Source organism: Rhynchophorus ferrugineus, unplaced genomic scaffold (assembly GCF_030347505.1).
Source record: "Rhynchophorus ferrugineus isolate W39M unplaced genomic scaffold, kcgeb_rfMv2 rfM11, whole genome shotgun sequence".
Lineage (NCBI taxonomy): Eukaryota > Metazoa > Arthropoda > Insecta > Coleoptera > Curculionidae > Rhynchophorus > Rhynchophorus ferrugineus.
In genome coordinates this window covers 22,595,169-22,613,359 of record NW_027472590.1, presented here as the reverse complement: position 1 = coordinate 22,613,359, position 18,191 = coordinate 22,595,169, and the positions used below count along the sequence as shown (strand labels likewise).

General features: G+C 32.0%; 2 protein-coding genes across 7 annotated transcripts; both read right to left on the bottom strand.

Annotated features, from left to right (window-relative positions):
* Nucleotides 1-435: 435 nt before the first annotated feature.
* LOC143204584 (uncharacterized) lies at nt 436-2,201 on the bottom strand. Its single transcript, XM_076417247.1, has 4 exons — nt 1,940-2,201; nt 1,592-1,879; nt 833-1,530; nt 436-781 (listed from the first exon to the last, which is right to left on the bottom strand). Exons 1-4 carry the CDS (start codon nt 2,083-2,085, stop codon nt 690-692), a joined length of 1,224 nt encoding a protein of 407 aa, XP_076273362.1. The 5' UTR covers nt 2,086-2,201; the 3' UTR covers nt 436-689.
* An 880-nt stretch (nt 2,202-3,081) lies between these two features.
* On the bottom strand, nt 3,082-16,693 carry Mf (Myofilin). 6 transcript variants are annotated; one of them, XM_076417256.1, is made up of 7 exons: nt 16,526-16,681; nt 12,665-12,807; nt 12,166-12,417; nt 9,526-9,821; nt 7,911-7,980; nt 3,764-3,809; nt 3,082-3,501 (listed from the first exon to the last, which is right to left on the bottom strand). In XM_076417256.1, the coding sequence occupies exons 2-7, from the start codon at nt 12,753-12,755 to the stop codon at nt 3,462-3,464; spliced, it is 795 nt and encodes a 264-aa protein (XP_076273371.1). In that variant the 5' UTR covers nt 12,756-12,807; nt 16,526-16,681; the 3' UTR covers nt 3,082-3,461. The 6 variants fall into 6 exon arrangements, with proteins under 6 accessions (XP_076273371.1, XP_076273368.1, XP_076273372.1 ...); XM_076417253.1 differs by lacking the exon at nt 3,764-3,809 and having other exon boundaries at nt 7,704-7,980; nt 16,526-16,693; XM_076417257.1 differs by lacking the exon at nt 3,764-3,809.
* Nucleotides 16,694-18,191: the final 1,498 nt, after the last annotated feature.

Below are 18,191 nucleotides of genomic sequence, written 5' to 3'. Positions count from 1 at the left end.
CAACCCGCAAAATATAAAACGTTATTTATATATTGTTGTTTTATATTCTACCTCAATATATTATGAATCAGAATGTAACAGTATTTTAAATTGGTAAATAATCTCACATTAATTAAAACATTGTTTAGTAAAATAATGTAATTACAGTCGTTTGTAATATATCATCAATTAATAATTTTTTAGGCTCACAATATGCATATTAGAAATAATATGAAAATATATAAATCACCGCATATAAATATCATCAAAGTCTATATATATCATATCATATCTAGTCTATATATATATATATATATATATATTTAATCTTTACTGTACAAACACCACAAAATTTCCAGATATATTTAGTTGTTATCTTAACCACTGAATAGTAGGAAGAAAATATTTAAAATTGATATGGTTCCACTTAATTATTTTACAATAACAATTTCTATCTTTTTGTTTGTATGTATTTATTTATATATTTATAATTATATTGATTAAATTGTTAATAACTTGATGCCTGGCTTCCATATATAAGCCACAACTAATTAATATTAATATCACAGTGCATAGTAGGTTATGTAATTTTTAATTAGGTTTTTAAATATAAACCTCCACAATTTGATGAATGCGCCGGGCATTATCGCGGCATTGCCGGACAAACCGAAAAACAAAAGTTGACGTTTCGTGGAGAAACAGAAGAGACTTTATGTTTTATTACCATATTGTGCAATAACAGGTTTTCCTTTCAATATTACACCATTTAGTATTTCCAGGGCTTGAGTTGAATGTGATACATCTAGAATTTATAATATATAATTTATTAAAAATAAATATTTATAATGCCTACCTTCAAATTGGATGAAAGCTTGTCCTCTCATTTTGCCAGTCATCAATCGAATGGTAAAAGATATACCTAAACATCTTAGCAAATTATTAAAATCATCTTGGTTAGTATTTTTTGCCAGATTCTTTAGAAACAATATTTTTGAAGGAATGCCGGGTTCATAATTAGCAAACTTTGGAATTTTTTTGATTTCATCTAATGTCAATTTTGATTTATCAGTTATAGAAACCTGATTTCCTTGCGGTGTAGAGTTTAACTGAACAATTTGTCCATTTCTGATAGTATATAACTTTTGAGGTTTGCAATCGTATATTTTAGATTTATTTATTATTTTGCTAGATTCACCAGAAACTCTCTCCTCATGAACATCCCATTTAGATTCAGTACCAAGTTGTTTCAAAGGAATAATGGAATTATTCTTAAAATTATCAATATTTCTAATTTCACATTTTAAATTGGTTATTTTATTCCCAATAGAACGAGCTTTCTTTTGAATTTTTTTATAATCAATACTCGAATAATCTTTAATTGTTTCAGACAATCGTTTTTCTATATCGGGTAATTCATCCATGGGCCCTGGTAAATCAACAATTTTTTGGGTTTCACTGACAAACTTTAACAGTTTTGTTTCTAAACTATCCGGTTTCAAGGAATTCAAATACTGCTCCTGATGCCTGGATAAAGATGATTTTATATATGTACTAAAATAATCAAGAAGTAACTTTAACAATATAAATGTGTAAAACTAGTATAGATACTTACTTAGATTTTTCACTAGATTTAAGCAAATCAATTATATTCGTAATTTGATCAATCAAAATATCTTTATTCATATGCTTATATTTGTCCCAAAATTTTTCATCCATTTCATTATAGTCCCTTAACATTTCTATATCCCTTTCACTTAAATGTTTATTCTTTAATATATTTAATTTTTCAACATTATCTAGTGATTGCTTGAATGTATTCAAGTTAATCTTTCCACTAATGTGATTGGAAATATCTGTATATTTTTCACTTGATACAAAATCTTTTTTCAATGTTAATTCTCTGTAATAAGAATATCCTGCATTACAATTTAAGGTAGTAATATAATTAAAATCACCTTACTCATTTAAAGAAGTGCTAGTCTTTAGCTGTTTTTCAGATAAGCTCTTAATTAGAATGTCACCATCAGTTACAATTTTCTTTGGTGGTGCTTCGCCCTCTTCTAAATAATAACGTTTCCTCGATTTTGTGTTAAATATACTGTACATTTTAGATATTCGATAAGCACAAAACTAATATATGTTCCTAATCTATATGTTAAAACACAGTACTATATTTTTTATACAAAAACAAATGTTTTAGGTTAGGATATCTTGTTTGACGTCTTCTTCTTTTTCTGGCTTAGGCATACTATCTCCTGCCTTATCAAAAAAAATATTTTTTTGACGTCCCTATATAATCATAACTAGGGGTGTTAGCCACCACGATTTTGGCCGATATATCTAGATATTGTAATTTTTTTAGCCCATATTTTTTCAGAATAAATTAAATAAAATTTTTAATAAATTATACTTAATTTTAAAAGTCTATAAAAAATATCACTACTTTTTAAGATATTTAGAAAAAATATATCTTTTTTTAGGCTAATATTAAACTATTTTTATTTTTTCTTAAAAATATCGATATTAATAAAAATTTATTTTCTCTCATAAAATTACTTATTATATACCTGAAAATATAAAATATTCTTTATGTGGAACAAATAATATATAATATCAGTTAATGATATCAAAAAGATATCTTTGCCAGAACATTATTACTTTGTGTTCAATAACTATCCAATCTATAAATTTTATTAATGAACTGTCTTAATGACATGTTGATTTTGAAACTTATAATGACATTACGCCATAGAATTATAACTTATATCCCAAAAATAATTGATTTCTGATCTGAAATTATTTATCTGAATAAATGTTTACACTTTACTGATTCTGGTTGCATATTTTTATATCTTATATATACTAGCGTCATATATGAGGAAATCTAAATGTCTATATATTATCTCGAAAAATAAAAGTTTTGATTGATATAAATAGTTCTTATATATTCAAAAAAAAAAAACCAGGGTCTTATCAAAGATGTTATAAATTGTTTAATTAATGTATTAAACCATTGATATTTTTGTAATGGGTGGATATTTGTTTCTACATTTGTAATTTTTTTTATAAATTGTATTTAGAGAAAAATAAAAATACGGTTAATGTGTTTAAATCACCTTTATTGACTTATTATACGCCTGAAAATCTAGACCAATATAATAATAATGATATTGTAACAATAAATTAAAATATGAACTCGACCATTTGAGACCATACACAAATGAGGATGGAATGGAGAGACACGATTTTGATATATGGTCCTCAAACGGCGATCACAAAACAAAATATAAGAAAGAAAAACTTATAATAACAAAGAAGTATTTATTTTGTATATTATAAGGCACTTCATTCGATGTGTATAAGGGTGGCAAATTAGTAAATGAACACTTATCGTTTTGATACACAAGTTCAAAATACGAACATGTGGTTCAAGAGCAGTTATTGTTTCAGTCAGTTGCTTGTTATTATTGTTGAATTGATGATCATCGACGTCTTATGGTTTTATGACTTAGTAGACGGCAGCTGAAACAGAATCTTGTTAACAATCACATTATATGAGATGAAGAGGAAATGTTTGGTCATTTGCGGTTTATAAAACGAAATCAAACCAAAGCACAGGACAAGCAGGAAACATATCTAAAATTAATTTGAGGGTTACATAACTTTTTTCGATATTAGTTTTTCGATACATTTTGACAAAGGGACAACTAAAAAAACTCTACGAGAAACTAAACAGAAATCACTGACAGGCGTAGATTATATTTCTTAAAGATATTTATATTACCACCACTCGTTGTTCCTCTGAACCAAAAAGAAGTTTGCTTGGGTCGCTGTCAATGGGTAAAAATGCAAAATAAAGTGCGATGGCCATACTCTTACGCTTGCGGGTGCTTGGATTTTGAAAAATTGCGAACGACAATTTTGAAAAATTACCAAATCGTTTACGATGTCAACAGCGCTACCCCATTGTGGTGTAAAGTAAGCACTGATGTAACCAAATCACTAAAAATATTCTGGTACAACAGACAAAAAACACGTATACTTATTATTCGTAGAATTATAATGATTTCTGTATGTAATATTCACCATCTTAATTATTTCATTGAAAAAAAGTATTATTTCAAAATTAATATTTGAGTATTTACCAAACATTTGACTTATTGGGTGTATAATTATGTATAAAGTAATAGAACTTTGAATTAAATAATCACAGAATAAAGAAATTTAGAAGTGAAAGTTATATGGAAAATTTGGGTCCCACGTAATTTTTTTAAATTTCCCGCTACAATTTTTAACTATACATTTTTAAATTTCCCGCTCATATTTTTAACGGCCCCTCACACGGGGATTCCGAGCGTAACTTAGAACGAATTTTAACATAGGAGATGCGCTTCTAATTTCTGCGTTTCTTTATTCTATGTAAATAATTTTGTCTGACAGTGACAGTTTGTTTCGATACTTAAATTTAGTAATAATTAGAAGGCGCCACCAATCAGTTATGACAATGTCAACAACATAACCTATAGTGTCACCATAACCTTTTCTTTTTGACTTTTGAATCGGATCAGTGTTATTCCATGGAAATTGATTTAATACGAAGAAATATAATTGTGTTTTGTACTTTTGCTGCATTTGGAGTGCGGACAATCATAAAGACATTATTAGCTTGTACAAGAAGTACCACCAAGCGGCATGTCATCCTTTTAATGAGGATATTTAGTACTGTTCGGAAGTTTCGAATGCGAAAACAAATCACCATCGAATGACGGTTCATTCGTGACTACTTTTTACTATCAACTGAAACATTTGTCACTATTTTCATTCACGTTCACTTCACTCGAACGTTTCAGTCATTACCATGGTTCTTCCATTAAAACAGCCAATGCACATCATAGATGACGCCAAATATACTGCCAAATGCAGTTTGTAAAAATGTGAAATCCGTTTTAAACTCGGAGCGAATATTTCCTTTTCGTTTTATCTTAGTTAAAATGAGACAGAATGTGTCCTGATGCGTCGCAATACGTAATCTATTCAGTCTATAAATTTGGATTTGTATTGGTACTGGCCAACACTGTTGTCAAATGCCTACAAAGTTCTTCAAAAAATTAGTGATAATAATTAGAGGTCACAAACCAGCAAACGTTGTGAACTAAAATTCTATGTTAGTGCGGTAATATTGCGACGTGTTGACGTCATAAATTTTGATGACGTACAGTGACTGATTTGTTGTATTGACTCAAGTTTCAAGGTTTTGTCATTCTGGTCCTGGCCTGATGTAAATAAAGGACGGAATTTAAGATTACATAGGCTTAATAGGTCAATTGAAAAGTCACCGGCCTGACACATAGATGGCACTAGTTGATTGACGAGTTGATGATTCGGAGCAGTGTTTGAAGATGATCAAGCGTAATAAACTCGAGTTTTTGCGTCGATATGTGGCAATGGATGAAAAATGGCTGCATCATTTCACTCCGAAGTCCAATCGACAGTCATCCGAGTGGACTGTACACGATAAACCCGCTCCAAAGCGTGGGAAAATGCAATAGTCGCCTGGCAAGGTTATGGCGTCTGTATTTTGGGATGCGCAAGGAATAATTTTCATAGACTACCCTGAAAAAGGAAAGACCATCAACAGCGACTATTACGTAGCGTTATTGGACCGTTTGAAGGACGAAATCGCCGAAAATGGGCCACATATGCAGAAAAAGAAAGTGCTGCTTCACCAAGACAATGCACCATGTTACAAGTCAGTGAAAACGATGGCAAAAATCCATGAACTGGGCTTCGAATTGGTTCCTAATCCACCGTATTCTTCAGACCTGGCTCACAGCGATTATTTCCTGTTCTCAGATCTCAAAGGAATGCTCGCTGGGAAGAAATTTTTGTCGAATGAAGAGGTAATCGACGAAAGGACAAACCGTGCTACAAATATGGTATCGAGAAGTTGGAGGGTCGCTATAATCAATATATCACCCTTGAACGGAATTATGTTGAACAAAAAAAATTGCCAAGAAAATGTGTTTTATTATGGTGGGCCGGTGACTTTTCAATTGAGATGTTATATCTAAAAATATGGTTTTATGTTTTGTATAACAGCCTTTAAAAACTCTATTTTTTATGAATATTTATTAATGTAATAGGGTAAAAAGTATAATGGATAATAATGTATTTGTATTTATATAGTTTTATAGTTTTTATATTATCTTGGAAACTATTACGTAACGCGTCTTTTGGTTACTTTTTCTAACTCTTTCGACGTTTGTTCAATCCTTATAAAGGTACTTCTTCTGCTGAAGTTTTAGTAAACACTAATTTAAAAATATTCCCGATTAACAATACATAATACTTTTTATTTATTTTTAAAAAAGTTCTGATGATTTTTGATAGATAGATATTTTATAAATTCAAAGTGGCGTTAAAATATGTAACTAATTTTAAGTAGTGTCTACTTTCAGTAACTCTTTGTCGATATCGGTTATCGGTTAACTTCGGCTGTTTTCGTGTCATTACGAGACGTTGTCACTTCACAAGCAATTAAGAGGAAACATATTTGAGATTATTGTTAAAAAGTTACTATTTTTTGATTATCGACTCTTTTTCTTCGAAAATGTTCTAATTAATTATAATAATTAATTATTCCTTGTCTCGGTGGTTGTCATGATGGTAGCTATATCCCGAAAATTATTTTGGAAACGTAAATTACACAATATTACTTATACAGCAACATTAATTAATTTATATGAGTTTTGTTTTAATTCATTCTTTATTTCAATCTATTTTAAGTTCTATTACTAACACAATAAATATCCATAGTCATTGGTTTATGTAAATAAATGCTTATTTATTAAAAATAATGTTGTGTTCGTACTGATAAGATATCTTAATGAAATGTTAGTCCGAAACTACCAAATCATTAAGATATACCGTACTTTATATTCAAGCAAATTGGTTATGTATTAGGTTAAATATTACATTCGAAAGCAGTATAATTATACTATTTTGATAAAAAAATAAAATAAGCCATGTTTAAGCGGTTTTTTAGCATAAGAAAGCAATGTTGATATTGTATTTCAAAGGTTATTTAGTTGACGTAAAACGTTCTTATAAAATATATTTATCACTGCCTATTTAGAATATATGCACCACTCTAAACACTGTTTATTATTATCGTTAAATTAATATTAATTTTTGACATTTAGTTAAAATGTATTTAGTTAAACGATGTAAAAAATATTTATCTATGTCACTACGAGAATACACATTATAGTAAAATTATTTTTGTGTATTTTCAGTTGCATAATTTCATAAAAAGTTTTGGAGTACGAAGGGTTAGATAATATTAACATTCAATTAGACAATAAAAACTGAATGTCGTACTATAAGCTATTTAAAATAATTTAATATCTAATATATAAGTAAATTTTAAGAATCGATTCTAGTATTTTAATATTTTATAACCCTTTATGCAATAAAATAGCCGATTAGCGAAAATATCCAATGGATATTTGGGTAGTTCTGATCTTCTGTCTTATGTAGATGTGTATTTGGTTGTCTAACAAAAGGTGCTAACATTTTTGAAGTTCTCGCTTGATATATTCTAAATGGCAGACGTGTGCAATTAATAACTTTAAAACAAAACCGCATTAGCTTGTTATTGGTTACATCAGTGGCCTACTGTGACCACCCGAACGGCTGGGTTCGTCGGCAAGCGTTCGACTTACCGAATGGCCTGATGGGGTGCTTGTCCCAGAGGAACGTCCTTTTGACTGGCGACAGGTATGAGTCGCGTAGATAGAAGGGCGACTTGCCGAATGGGGTGCGTGCTGACACTGGTCTTAAGGGGGAATCCCACCAGAAGGGGTCGCGAGTTACGGCCGAAATGGGCAGGGAGGGAGAGGGGTTCAAAAGATCGTCGAAAAGACTCTTACTTGGGGACCAGATTGGCTGACCGGCATAGTTGAAGGCCACCTCAGAAGGACGGGGAGCGAAACGTCCAGGCTGTAATAGAAATCGAATCGTTAATTGGTGTTTGTTCTTCCTTTGAACGTCGTTTTTTTATTTCTTGAACCGGGCGATGACGTGGTTAGTCTGTTTATAGTATATGTATATAATTCAGCTTAAATATTTTCAGGTTTAGCTTTAAAATATTGCCGTAATAAAATTAGTCAATCCGTTGCCAATGTTAACGTGTTGAAGAATTATTTTTAGAACTTTTATAAACACAGAATTTTTAATATGTTTTATGTAAATAACTATAAAGTATGTTTCTGTAAAACTAGCATTGGATATTTAGGCATAATTAATGTTAATAGAGCATCAAACATTAGAATTTCAGTTGAGTGACCAAATATTCTAAATATTAAAATATAACTATAATGTGATTATGTTATCTGTTTCTGAAAAATGATGTGTTACTTTTATACAGTGTGTTATTTTGGAAATCATTTTATTTTATGTATTGTTTTTTAGTTATGTTTATATATGTTTGTGTGAATATCTACAGCCAAGCTTAGCTGGAGTTAGCTAGTAAATTAATAATTTGTTTATTTTATTGTTATTTTAAAAAATATTGTCGATCTGTCAGTGTCGCTTGTCAGAAAGTTGTCAATAAAGCTCTTTTGTGCTATGCGCATTTTTGGTTGCCTGACATATAGGAAACAAATTAACATTTTGTATTATTGTAATTTTGTATATAGTAATATTTCTTGCATATTGAGACAATCTTCCTAAATATATATCTTTATAATTGAAAGACTGAACACTAAATAATGAAATAGTAAAAGGGAGTTATTACAATATATGTTAATAGTTAAAGTAAAATAATTTAATTAAAATGGAACTAAATATATTTTTGTCAATGTACTGTGTGTTTAAATAGGATGAAGTCTTATTAGGGGTTGAGCTAAAAACACTTTTCATTTTAATTTAGTATTTGATTCAATTTTTCATTTGTTTTGTAAACAGATCGTGTATATTAAGAATATATTGGAATTTATTATAAATATAGACTATAAAATATTATAGCAGTAGTAAAAAACATAAAAACTCACATCATTACTTAACTAAAGCAGCTAAATAATATATTTCCATGGGTTGTCTTTACTTCTAACATTTGTTTGACGTTAACATTTAACATAAAGTTGTTTAAACAATATTCTTCAATGACATAAATGTTATGAAAATGCCTTTATTTAGTAATGTATAGAGGTAAAATAATTGGAGCTTTACAGAAGTGGTAAGAATTAGCTAGAACATGTTTGGTTTAATACATGCAACTCTGTATAGTGTGGAATATATGTATACTAGAAATGGAAATGTATCCAAGTTAATATTAGATCGCTAAATATAATAGTTTTGTTATTTTAAAAATAGCTGATGATCTTTCAGTCGACACTAATTGAAATTAACGAACTGTGATTCATCATTAAAATACCTGGATAAAAATATCCTCCAAGTAGAATCTTTTTATAGGCACCAATCAAAATACTTTCACTTCGGATAAGTCCAGCTACTGTAAAGCTTAATTCGGTCGATAACACGTACCTTGATGGGTGTTGGGCTCAGTTTGCTGCCGGACAGAGGCCAAAGGGATGGATAGAGTTTGTCCAATTCGGCCAGGCGGTCCAAATGATCCAACCAGGAGCGGTGGGGGTCGTACTTGTCGGCAGCTGGTGGGGGCCTTTTGCTGTAGACCAAGTAGAGTGGGTAGCGCGAGAATGGATAAGTGGTGTGGAAGATGTTGCTGGGCCACTGGCTTGGTTCACGACCCTTCACACGGTCGACGTGGTCTCTCCAAGCTGCGTCGGCGTCAAAGGGCCTTGGTTTAGTGACGTGGAAAGCTATATCAATGGAAGATGTAAATTTAATAAATGTCTCCACAACTGTCAGTAAACAGAGCCGGGGAGCTGTCCTCGTCGAATATGTTTTGTGTTTGGTGTTGGAATATGAAAATTAGTTAGGAAATAGTTAACATATTTATTTCTTAATGATTCTAAGTGTTTATAAAATCAAAGCAATCATATATAAGTTATTGAAGATTACAAAATCTAATATAGAATTCATTAAAAATAATTTAAAGCTCAATTTAGAATTTGGGAAAATATGCCAAACAGTAAAAGCAAATAACAAATAAAACTATTTAAAGTGTTACATGATTAAAAAGTATTGAGTAAATAATAAATACAAATGAAAACTACTTTTCACTAAGTTAGAGTATCGGAGTCATAATGTGTAAAGGTCTGATACTCCGTTCTTAATTCTTAAAAAAAAACTAATTCATTTAACGACTGTTGAACTCAATCACTACAAACTCGAGACAAAGTAAATATAATAATCTATTGGAATGATCTATTGAATCGACGACAAACAGAACGTACATATAGGAGACAACTAAAAATAAAAATAAAAACTCCACGGAAGCTTACCCATTCCTATTTCTATTCACCAGCCACCGACTGAACACGAACAGAATAAACGGCGTTTAAGAAAATCGAGAAGTGGCCCCCCTATCCCCCCACTCTGCTCGCCACTACCTGACGTCATTCTCTATATTTCGACATTTCCTTGGAACGTCCCATTGTTATGCAATTTTATCTCTGTGCCTTGATGTTATTTGAATCGGTTTAAAATTAGATTTTTTTTATTAAAGGTTATTGGGTTACCGATCAGTAGATCGTATGGTCATAAGTTACAACGTGCATTAGTGCTATTTGTCGTAGTAACATTTTTAGATATGTTTATTTGACTTTTCGGCATATATAGAGCAAGAAAATTGGAATATATTTTTTGTACAATAAAGGAATTGAACGTTTACGGTTCCCATATCGTCAAAATAATATGTATTAATAGAATTTATAAATAGTTGTTATGACCTTCCAGCTGTTCCAAGGAATATGCGTCTGTATATATATACGGGGATAGTTTACGATTATTACCATTGTTTTATTGGTTGCCTACCAACAACCACCTAGCAAACCTGGTTAGTGTGGAACCTGTACCTAATAGTATATACGGTTTTTCTGAAAAGGTAATCTATTGTATTATATTTTCGCAAAAATCTGCCTTCATTTTGCTGAATTAACGATATACACAAACGAAACCAAAGCTGCTTAAGCCAGGAGTATCGCATGCTGGGTATGTTAGTGACAAAAAGAGAAATGATGAGCTCGATATGAAAGTTCTTACCTCCAAGGCGACTTCTTCGGAGTTTCGACTCTCCAAAAATGGTCCAGTACCAAAAAAAAATCGTAGGTGATCGTAGATTATATGAGGACGGGGATTGAGTGTAAATATAAAAAAAACAGTTTGGTGATCGCCCTGGCAAATGCTGGAGCGGTATATTTTGTTAAAAAGCCACGTTAGTCAAGAATTAATTGATTATGATCTTATTAGAGCCTACTTTTTGCTTGACTGCATACACAAACAGTATGCACAGGTTTCGTTAATTATATCTTTGATTAAACATAATTAACTTGTACAGAGAATAGAAATTTGTAGGTTTGGTTGTCTAACACTCACGACATATTAATATTAATGTATTGTATCTAGATATGAAACAATTTGGTTTGTAGTGGCCTTTTCATGAAAACAATAACAAATCAGTAAGACGACAAAGTGTTTACGATAGAGTGTTGTTAGAAGACACGTTTTCTTTGTTAACGACATGAAAAAGTAGGCTATATGGACTGGAATTAAACAAGATGTATCACGTGATATGAGTCAGCTCAAGCTTTTGCGGGGCTTGCACTCAATGTGACTTTTACGAAATATTTTATTTGGTTATTAGGCTGTACAATCATCATTATCAAATTATATTATATATAGATTAATATACATTCATATTTATACATATCTAAGTATTTTCCTGTTTACATACATAGACGTGGTCTAGAGACAAAACGTAATGATCCTTGTGACATCATCGTTAGCGAACGACACAAGCTATTAACGTATAACAATTGTTCTTTAAAGGCACTGATATAGGCAGATTTCTTGTGTATATGTGTGTGCGTGTTTACATAAAAAAAAGAGTTACAGATAGGGCTTTGGTGTTAAAAAAAAGAATTTCAAAAAAGAAATTGTAATAAAAATCTAAACTATAGACTAAAATATATATATTGAGCCCTTTTACAAATTATTGTTTACAAATCGGTATCATTTAGCGCCTGTAAGAGGTGGACTTACCAGGCCTGTATCTGTCTAAGGATCCAAAGTTGTGTGGGAAGATTGGTCTGGGTGAGTAACCGTAGGTGTCACGGTGGAGAGGATCATAACGATATCCAGGAACATGGATGCGTTCAGCGGCATGGCTGGGCTCGTCGTAGATGGATTTGCCATAGGGCCAGCCGGACGACAGTTCGGGCAGATCGCTGAGGGGTCTGAAGATACCTCTTGGTCTGGCTGAGTATGAGTCTGAAGCTCTCAAATCATCGGATCCTGTTGGTTAGAATATGTTTCGTTGGTTATCACCGAGGAATGATTGCAACGTTCACGGGGAAAAAACTAACACCCATAAAGTTTGATGGAAATTGAGAAGAGTTAGGTTATGTTGTGATTCTTAAAAATAGAAAAAAACGATATTATCAGTTGTTCACAGGTGGTAATTTGCTTCCTGTGACTGTAGTGAATGTAGCAACAAGTGACGATTCAGCGCGCCACCTATTAGTCTATGTTAGGAACTGACCTTTAAGAGATCTGACAAAAGATTGCCAGAATTTGGCCTTTTTCGAGGGGGTCTCGTTGAGACTGATCATTTCCAAATGGTTCTTGAACATGATGGCGGTTTCTCTGTCCTCGGCTACTTATCTACTGGTTAGAGTCGTTCGTCTGGAAAGGAGAGATTTTGCGTTAGAAAAAATGACGGTCGTCGATTTCGACAAGACTTCAACCTGATTAGTTTCGTTAGTAAGTGTGATTGTGATGAGAATGTTCAGCTGATGACCGCCAGATAGACGCCGATTAGTACAATCGCAAGCGAGTAAATAAAAAATGCCCAAATTTCGTTCGAACCCATAACGTATCGGGCAGTAAGATGACCGATGCGGACTATTTTGGTGTGGATTAGAGGCGAATGTCGGAGAGCAGCCGGGCCCGGCTTTTTTTTCGTCTATTTTTAACGCACTTGATATCATTGACGTGGGTTCGATTCGGCTTTCCATCAAGGCAAATGCGTTTGATATCGCGCGGACGTCATTTGTCCGATCATAGCGACATCTACTCACTCATCCTATTAATAGATCCGACAACGTCGAAACATCACCGATTTTCATTCATTTTGTTTCAACTGTTATTATTTATTTAGTTGCATTTAGTGAAGTTTGTTATGAATCAACTAGGGCGCCATGTATTTATACTGTCGTATAAGCAACCACTAATAATCTCGATTATTTTAACTAAAATTACAGCACAGCTAACAACGTCTAGGCTTAATTTTAGATTTTTCAGTAATAATTAAGTTGACTTATCCGAATGTTGACTAAGCAGACTACTGACAGATTGAACTGTGGTTGGGTCTCGCCATCTTGACCAAAAATAGCACATGAATTGCATACCGATCGAGTGAAACCGTTTGTTTACATCAAATTAGTCAGAATATGTTGGCTGTTTGTACGTAACGTAGTCATTGGTTTGGCATCTTTAAATAAGATAATACTTTCAATTATTCAATTTAGTAAATTTAATATTATATTTATATAAAAAAAAATGATAACGTAAGAATTGATCTTTCTTGTGATGACTTAAAGTTGACATTAATGACAATTCTGCTTGTCACTGTCATTACTGTCATATAATTAGAATATTTTGACTATAATTTTTACTACGTATAAAATATACGTATATGATATATCAATATTACTGGAAATTAACTATTGTATGTGTATTTTTCTGAAAGTTATATTTCGAATAACAAGTTAATCCCAACGTGTTTTCAACTGTGCTATAAAAAGAACTTAAAATACTCAATCTATTTCGAGCGCTTGTTGTACAGGTGGTGAATATTCTTCAAGGTGAGTATCTATTTAGCGTATTTTATGTTATTTTGGCACTATTCATTTTAAGTCGTGGATATAATAATCATTTAGGTTCATTTTTTAAAAGGTCTTGCACTAATATTATTTTATTACATATTAGTTACTTTTTATGCCAAAATTATGAACTAGTATACATAAAAATTACATTATTTCGTTTAAACACCTTTCATAAGTATATTAAAATGTAGTTTCAATTGATTCGACGACAAAATGGCGCGGGAGCCGGGCTTTACGGATTTCTCGATAAATCAAAATTGATTTTTACGAAAAACAAAACCGATCCGAGAGCCTCCCCATCGCGGGCGATGGCATGCCAAAAATCGAAAAACCTCTACGAAAATAGACGCGCAAATTTAGACCGCGGACGATTTCGGCCGGTTGAAAATCGCGAGGTCCGATGACGTCATCGCCGGCTCGAGTTTTGTCTCAAATTAAAATTCCCGTGCGGGGTGGGGGGTTCGAGGAAAAATCGCCCCGAGGGAAGAAGACTCGTTAGTTGAATTAAAAGGTCCACGGAAAGAGATAGAGAGAGAGAGAGATAGATTTATGGTATTCTGTGTTATTTTCCTTTGAGTTTTACTGTATTTTTTTCGGTATTCTTTCGGATATAACCTTGTAAATCAAAATACACTTAGTAAAAATGTTTTTGTATCCGAGATGGATGGATTCTCGCACAAATAGAGATCGCGCTCTTATATATGCCCGTTTGAATGACAGATCTGTTTATTTTCGTTGTGTTTAGGAGGCATATTATACGCATGAATGAGTAAATATTTATCTATAGTACATTCTTGGTTACGTAACGGACAATGTCCATTTGTAGCCACTGCCAAGACTATCCGGATCTGCGGCTAACCGAGAGTTACAAGTAATCGTATAAAATTTCGCTAACACGAATTTATATAACGTCGCTACTATTTTTGTGCGGCCTGTACACCGGCCCGATTTAGACACTAAGACGTGTGAGTATCGTGAAAAAAGACACGCGGCCAGATCTATCGCGAAATGAGATATTTTCGTCCGAAAATAATCTGAGATATAATCATTCATTTATTTATAAATCAGGTTGCAAAAACTATAACAACATTAAATAATGTTATTCATTTTTTCATTTAATTGTTATTTATTTCCTGTTTGAAAATATAATCATTTTACTCAATCAACTAACTAAAATAATTCCAATAATCTAGCAATCAATTAACTAATTGTATTAATAATTATGTCATTTAATACAAACAAAGTTTTTGTTTTAAAATTTTTATTATAGTGGTTCTAAATAAAAAAAAATATTTTTGGAGATATGGCAAAAATATTGTTGAATTTACTAAGATCAATACTAAGGAATTATTGATATAATTTCAAGTATAAGTCCAACAATTAAATAATATAAGTAGATTGGTTATTCATATCAACTAATTGTACTAGTAATTATATTATTAAAATTTCAAAAAGCCTTTAATTGTAGTTTTACTAAAGTAGTACTAAATAAAACATTATTGTGACTATATGGCAAAAATGTCACGGAATTTAATAGGATTAAACATTATAAATTTGGCTTGGCTGTAAATAAGATTTTAATTAAAATTAATTGTAGGTTTTATGGAACTGAGTTTTTACAATTTTAAGTTAAGTATATTTCATGATATAATTGCAATAGTCTAACAATCAAGTATATATTTTCAGTGAATATACATAGACTGATAAAACATTCTTATAACTATATGGCAAAAAATTATTGAGTTTACTAGGACTAATTATTAGAAATTTCCAGACCTTAAATAAGATTTTAATTAAGTATTAGAAAATAGAGTTATTTGTAGGTTCTACGGAACTGAGTTTTTTTTATTTAATATATTTATATTTAATGTTATAGTATATTTAATGGTATAATTGAAGTAGTCTAACAATTAAGTATATATTAAGTATATATCTTTAATTGCAGTAAGTAATGCTAATTGAAACATTCTTGTGACTATATGGCAAAAATTTTACTGAATTTGTTAAGATTAAAAATTATGAATTTCTTAGCATTAATTAAGATTTTAATTAAATATTGGAAAATAAAATTAATTGTGGGTTTTATGAAACCGTGTTTTTAAATATTATATAATTTAAATGGCTAGTCTCAAATCTTTTTTGTTTTTTTTTTAATTAAGAAAATTTTATTTTTATAGAGTAATAATGGTGCGGTATTTTAACTTTTGAGTTGAGATAGATATTGTTGGGTAAGAATTACTATTTATAGAATACGTTATGTAAATATTTTACTAAGCTTTCATCACTAGATATTATAATAGAAAGTTGATCGATTTTTTGTTATAAATATGATTAAAAACCGTTTGAATACCGTTTGATTTTTCACTTCCAGCGGCTGCAAAATACTTAGTTTACATACTCACGGGCTTGGTACTGAGCTGAACTCTCTAACACTTTCAAATAATATGACAAATCACTAATATCGATATATTTTGTGAGTGTATGTGTGTTTTTTTTGGGGAGTTTTCTCTACTAACCTACTAAGTTGGCGATAAAACGAGTCGAGATCGGCGACTGTAGTTCGGCACTGACTGCGTCGAGACGAGCGGCGTCGTTTTGGGACGTCTTACGAGGCCTCGATGACGTAGACGGTTGCGGGGGCGGCCTTCCCGGCCGCCTTTTTTTGGGCGAAAACCGGCCGATTTTTGGAAAAACAACGGTCTTGACCGCCGATTCGGCGCTTGCCCATATCCGTGACGGGGTGCATTCAGGGGGGCGTGAAGAGGGGGGCCCCATTCCATCCGGTTCGTCGTTTTTTATCCCGAATTTCGGTGATGCAACGGGAGGAACTGGGTCTATTTTTGCGCCGTTTTCAAGTTCCGAAATCCTAAAATAACGGATAAGTAATTTCTTGGTAGACGTGTTAGCATGTTCGCAATTAAACATTATTGTTTTTATTTAGTATTATTTGAATTAATCATATTAAAATAAATTCGCACTGTTCGCCTAAATGAAAAATGTCTGTTTACTTGAAAAAACTTAATAGTGGCGGTTGATTATGTATATATATATATACATATATATATATATATATATATATATATATATATATATATATATATATATATATATATATATATATAGAAGATAAAAACTGCCGGCTTGGTGGCGCAGTGGTAAAGGCGCTGGGACGGTCCTCCGACTGTTGCGATAGCCCCGGGTTCGAATCCTGCTGGGGCATGGTCGTACATTTATGTTTGTGATTGTTCTAGGCAAGAGTGTTAAATTCGACAAGGAAAATGATCCAAGTCACGTTAGTAACCAGATTGGGTAAGACCGGATGTCTTCTGGGATGATTTCTAAAGTTGGTCACTCGCCAGTCGGTAGGCTTAATGCTGAGGACCGTGGTTCGGAGCCCATGTCAAACTTTAGGTCCAGTCCAGATAAACCCATAGTTGGTAAAAGGAGACTTTAAAATATATATATAAAAAAACTATTAATTAAGTTGTTGTAAAATTATGTTTGAGTATTGCCTGCATTTCGGTCTGCTATTTTGCTTTTGCAGATATTCGAAATGGCACTGTTTTTGTTAAAATTTCCATGGTATATCTCTATGGAATGGTTTACCAGTTTTGGTGACTCCAGACTCCAATAGTCTATAGTTAAGAAATTGAGTTGTGTTAAATGGCCGTTCACCCTGAACTGCAAGTTTCTGTCCAATTTCGAGTAAACTATGTTAACTCACAGCAATTTAAATCCCTCTTTGGTGGCCTTACACCAACAACTGTGATACGTGTGCTAGGAATCCACGGATTAGGGGCGTTTTCAAAGGAATGTTTCTGATTTGGAATAGTTCATGGCTAGTAGTCGTTGAGCCTTTTGTAACCTTACAGTTTCAGCGGCGATACTTTTTCCCTAACTCCATTTCACTACATCAAGTAAAGCCAAAGCTTCCGTCCTCTTTTCTTGGTGGGGGTGAGTATATAATTAATATATGATAACTGTAAGAAATCTGCAGAAGTTGCCAGCACTGAATTATATCATATTCAGAATGTTTTATTCAAGTGAATAAGTAAGTTATATAAATTTCGATCTATCTAGCATTTGTTCACAATTCCATCATTTTTCAATTTCTTCTTCAATGTGTCTTATCAACTTCATCCAATCCGAAGGTGTTATAAACCATTTCCATTTCCAGCACGA

Coding starts and splice junctions, on each gene's coding strand:
- LOC143204584 (XM_076417247.1), bottom strand. CDS start 2,085: ATGTACAGTATATTTAACACAAAATCGAGGAAACGTTATTATTTAGAA. Junction 1,880..1,939: donor ACTAGCACTTCTTTAAATGA/GTAAGGTGATTT, acceptor TTCTTATTACAG/AGAATTAACATTGAAAAAAG. Junction 782..832: donor AGCTTTCATCCAATTTGAAG/GTAGGCATTATA, acceptor TATAAATTCTAG/ATGTATCACATTCAACTCAA.
- Mf (XM_076417253.1), bottom strand. CDS start 12,755: ATGTTCAAGAACCATTTGGAAATGATCAGTCTCAACGAGACCCCCTCG. Junction 9,822..12,165: donor CTTAGACAGATACAGGCCTG/GTAAGTCCACCT, acceptor CCATTGATATAG/CTTTCCACGTCACTAAACCA. Junction 7,981..9,525: donor TGAGCCCAACACCCATCAAG/GTACGTGTTATC, acceptor TTTCTATTACAG/CCTGGACGTTTCGCTCCCCG.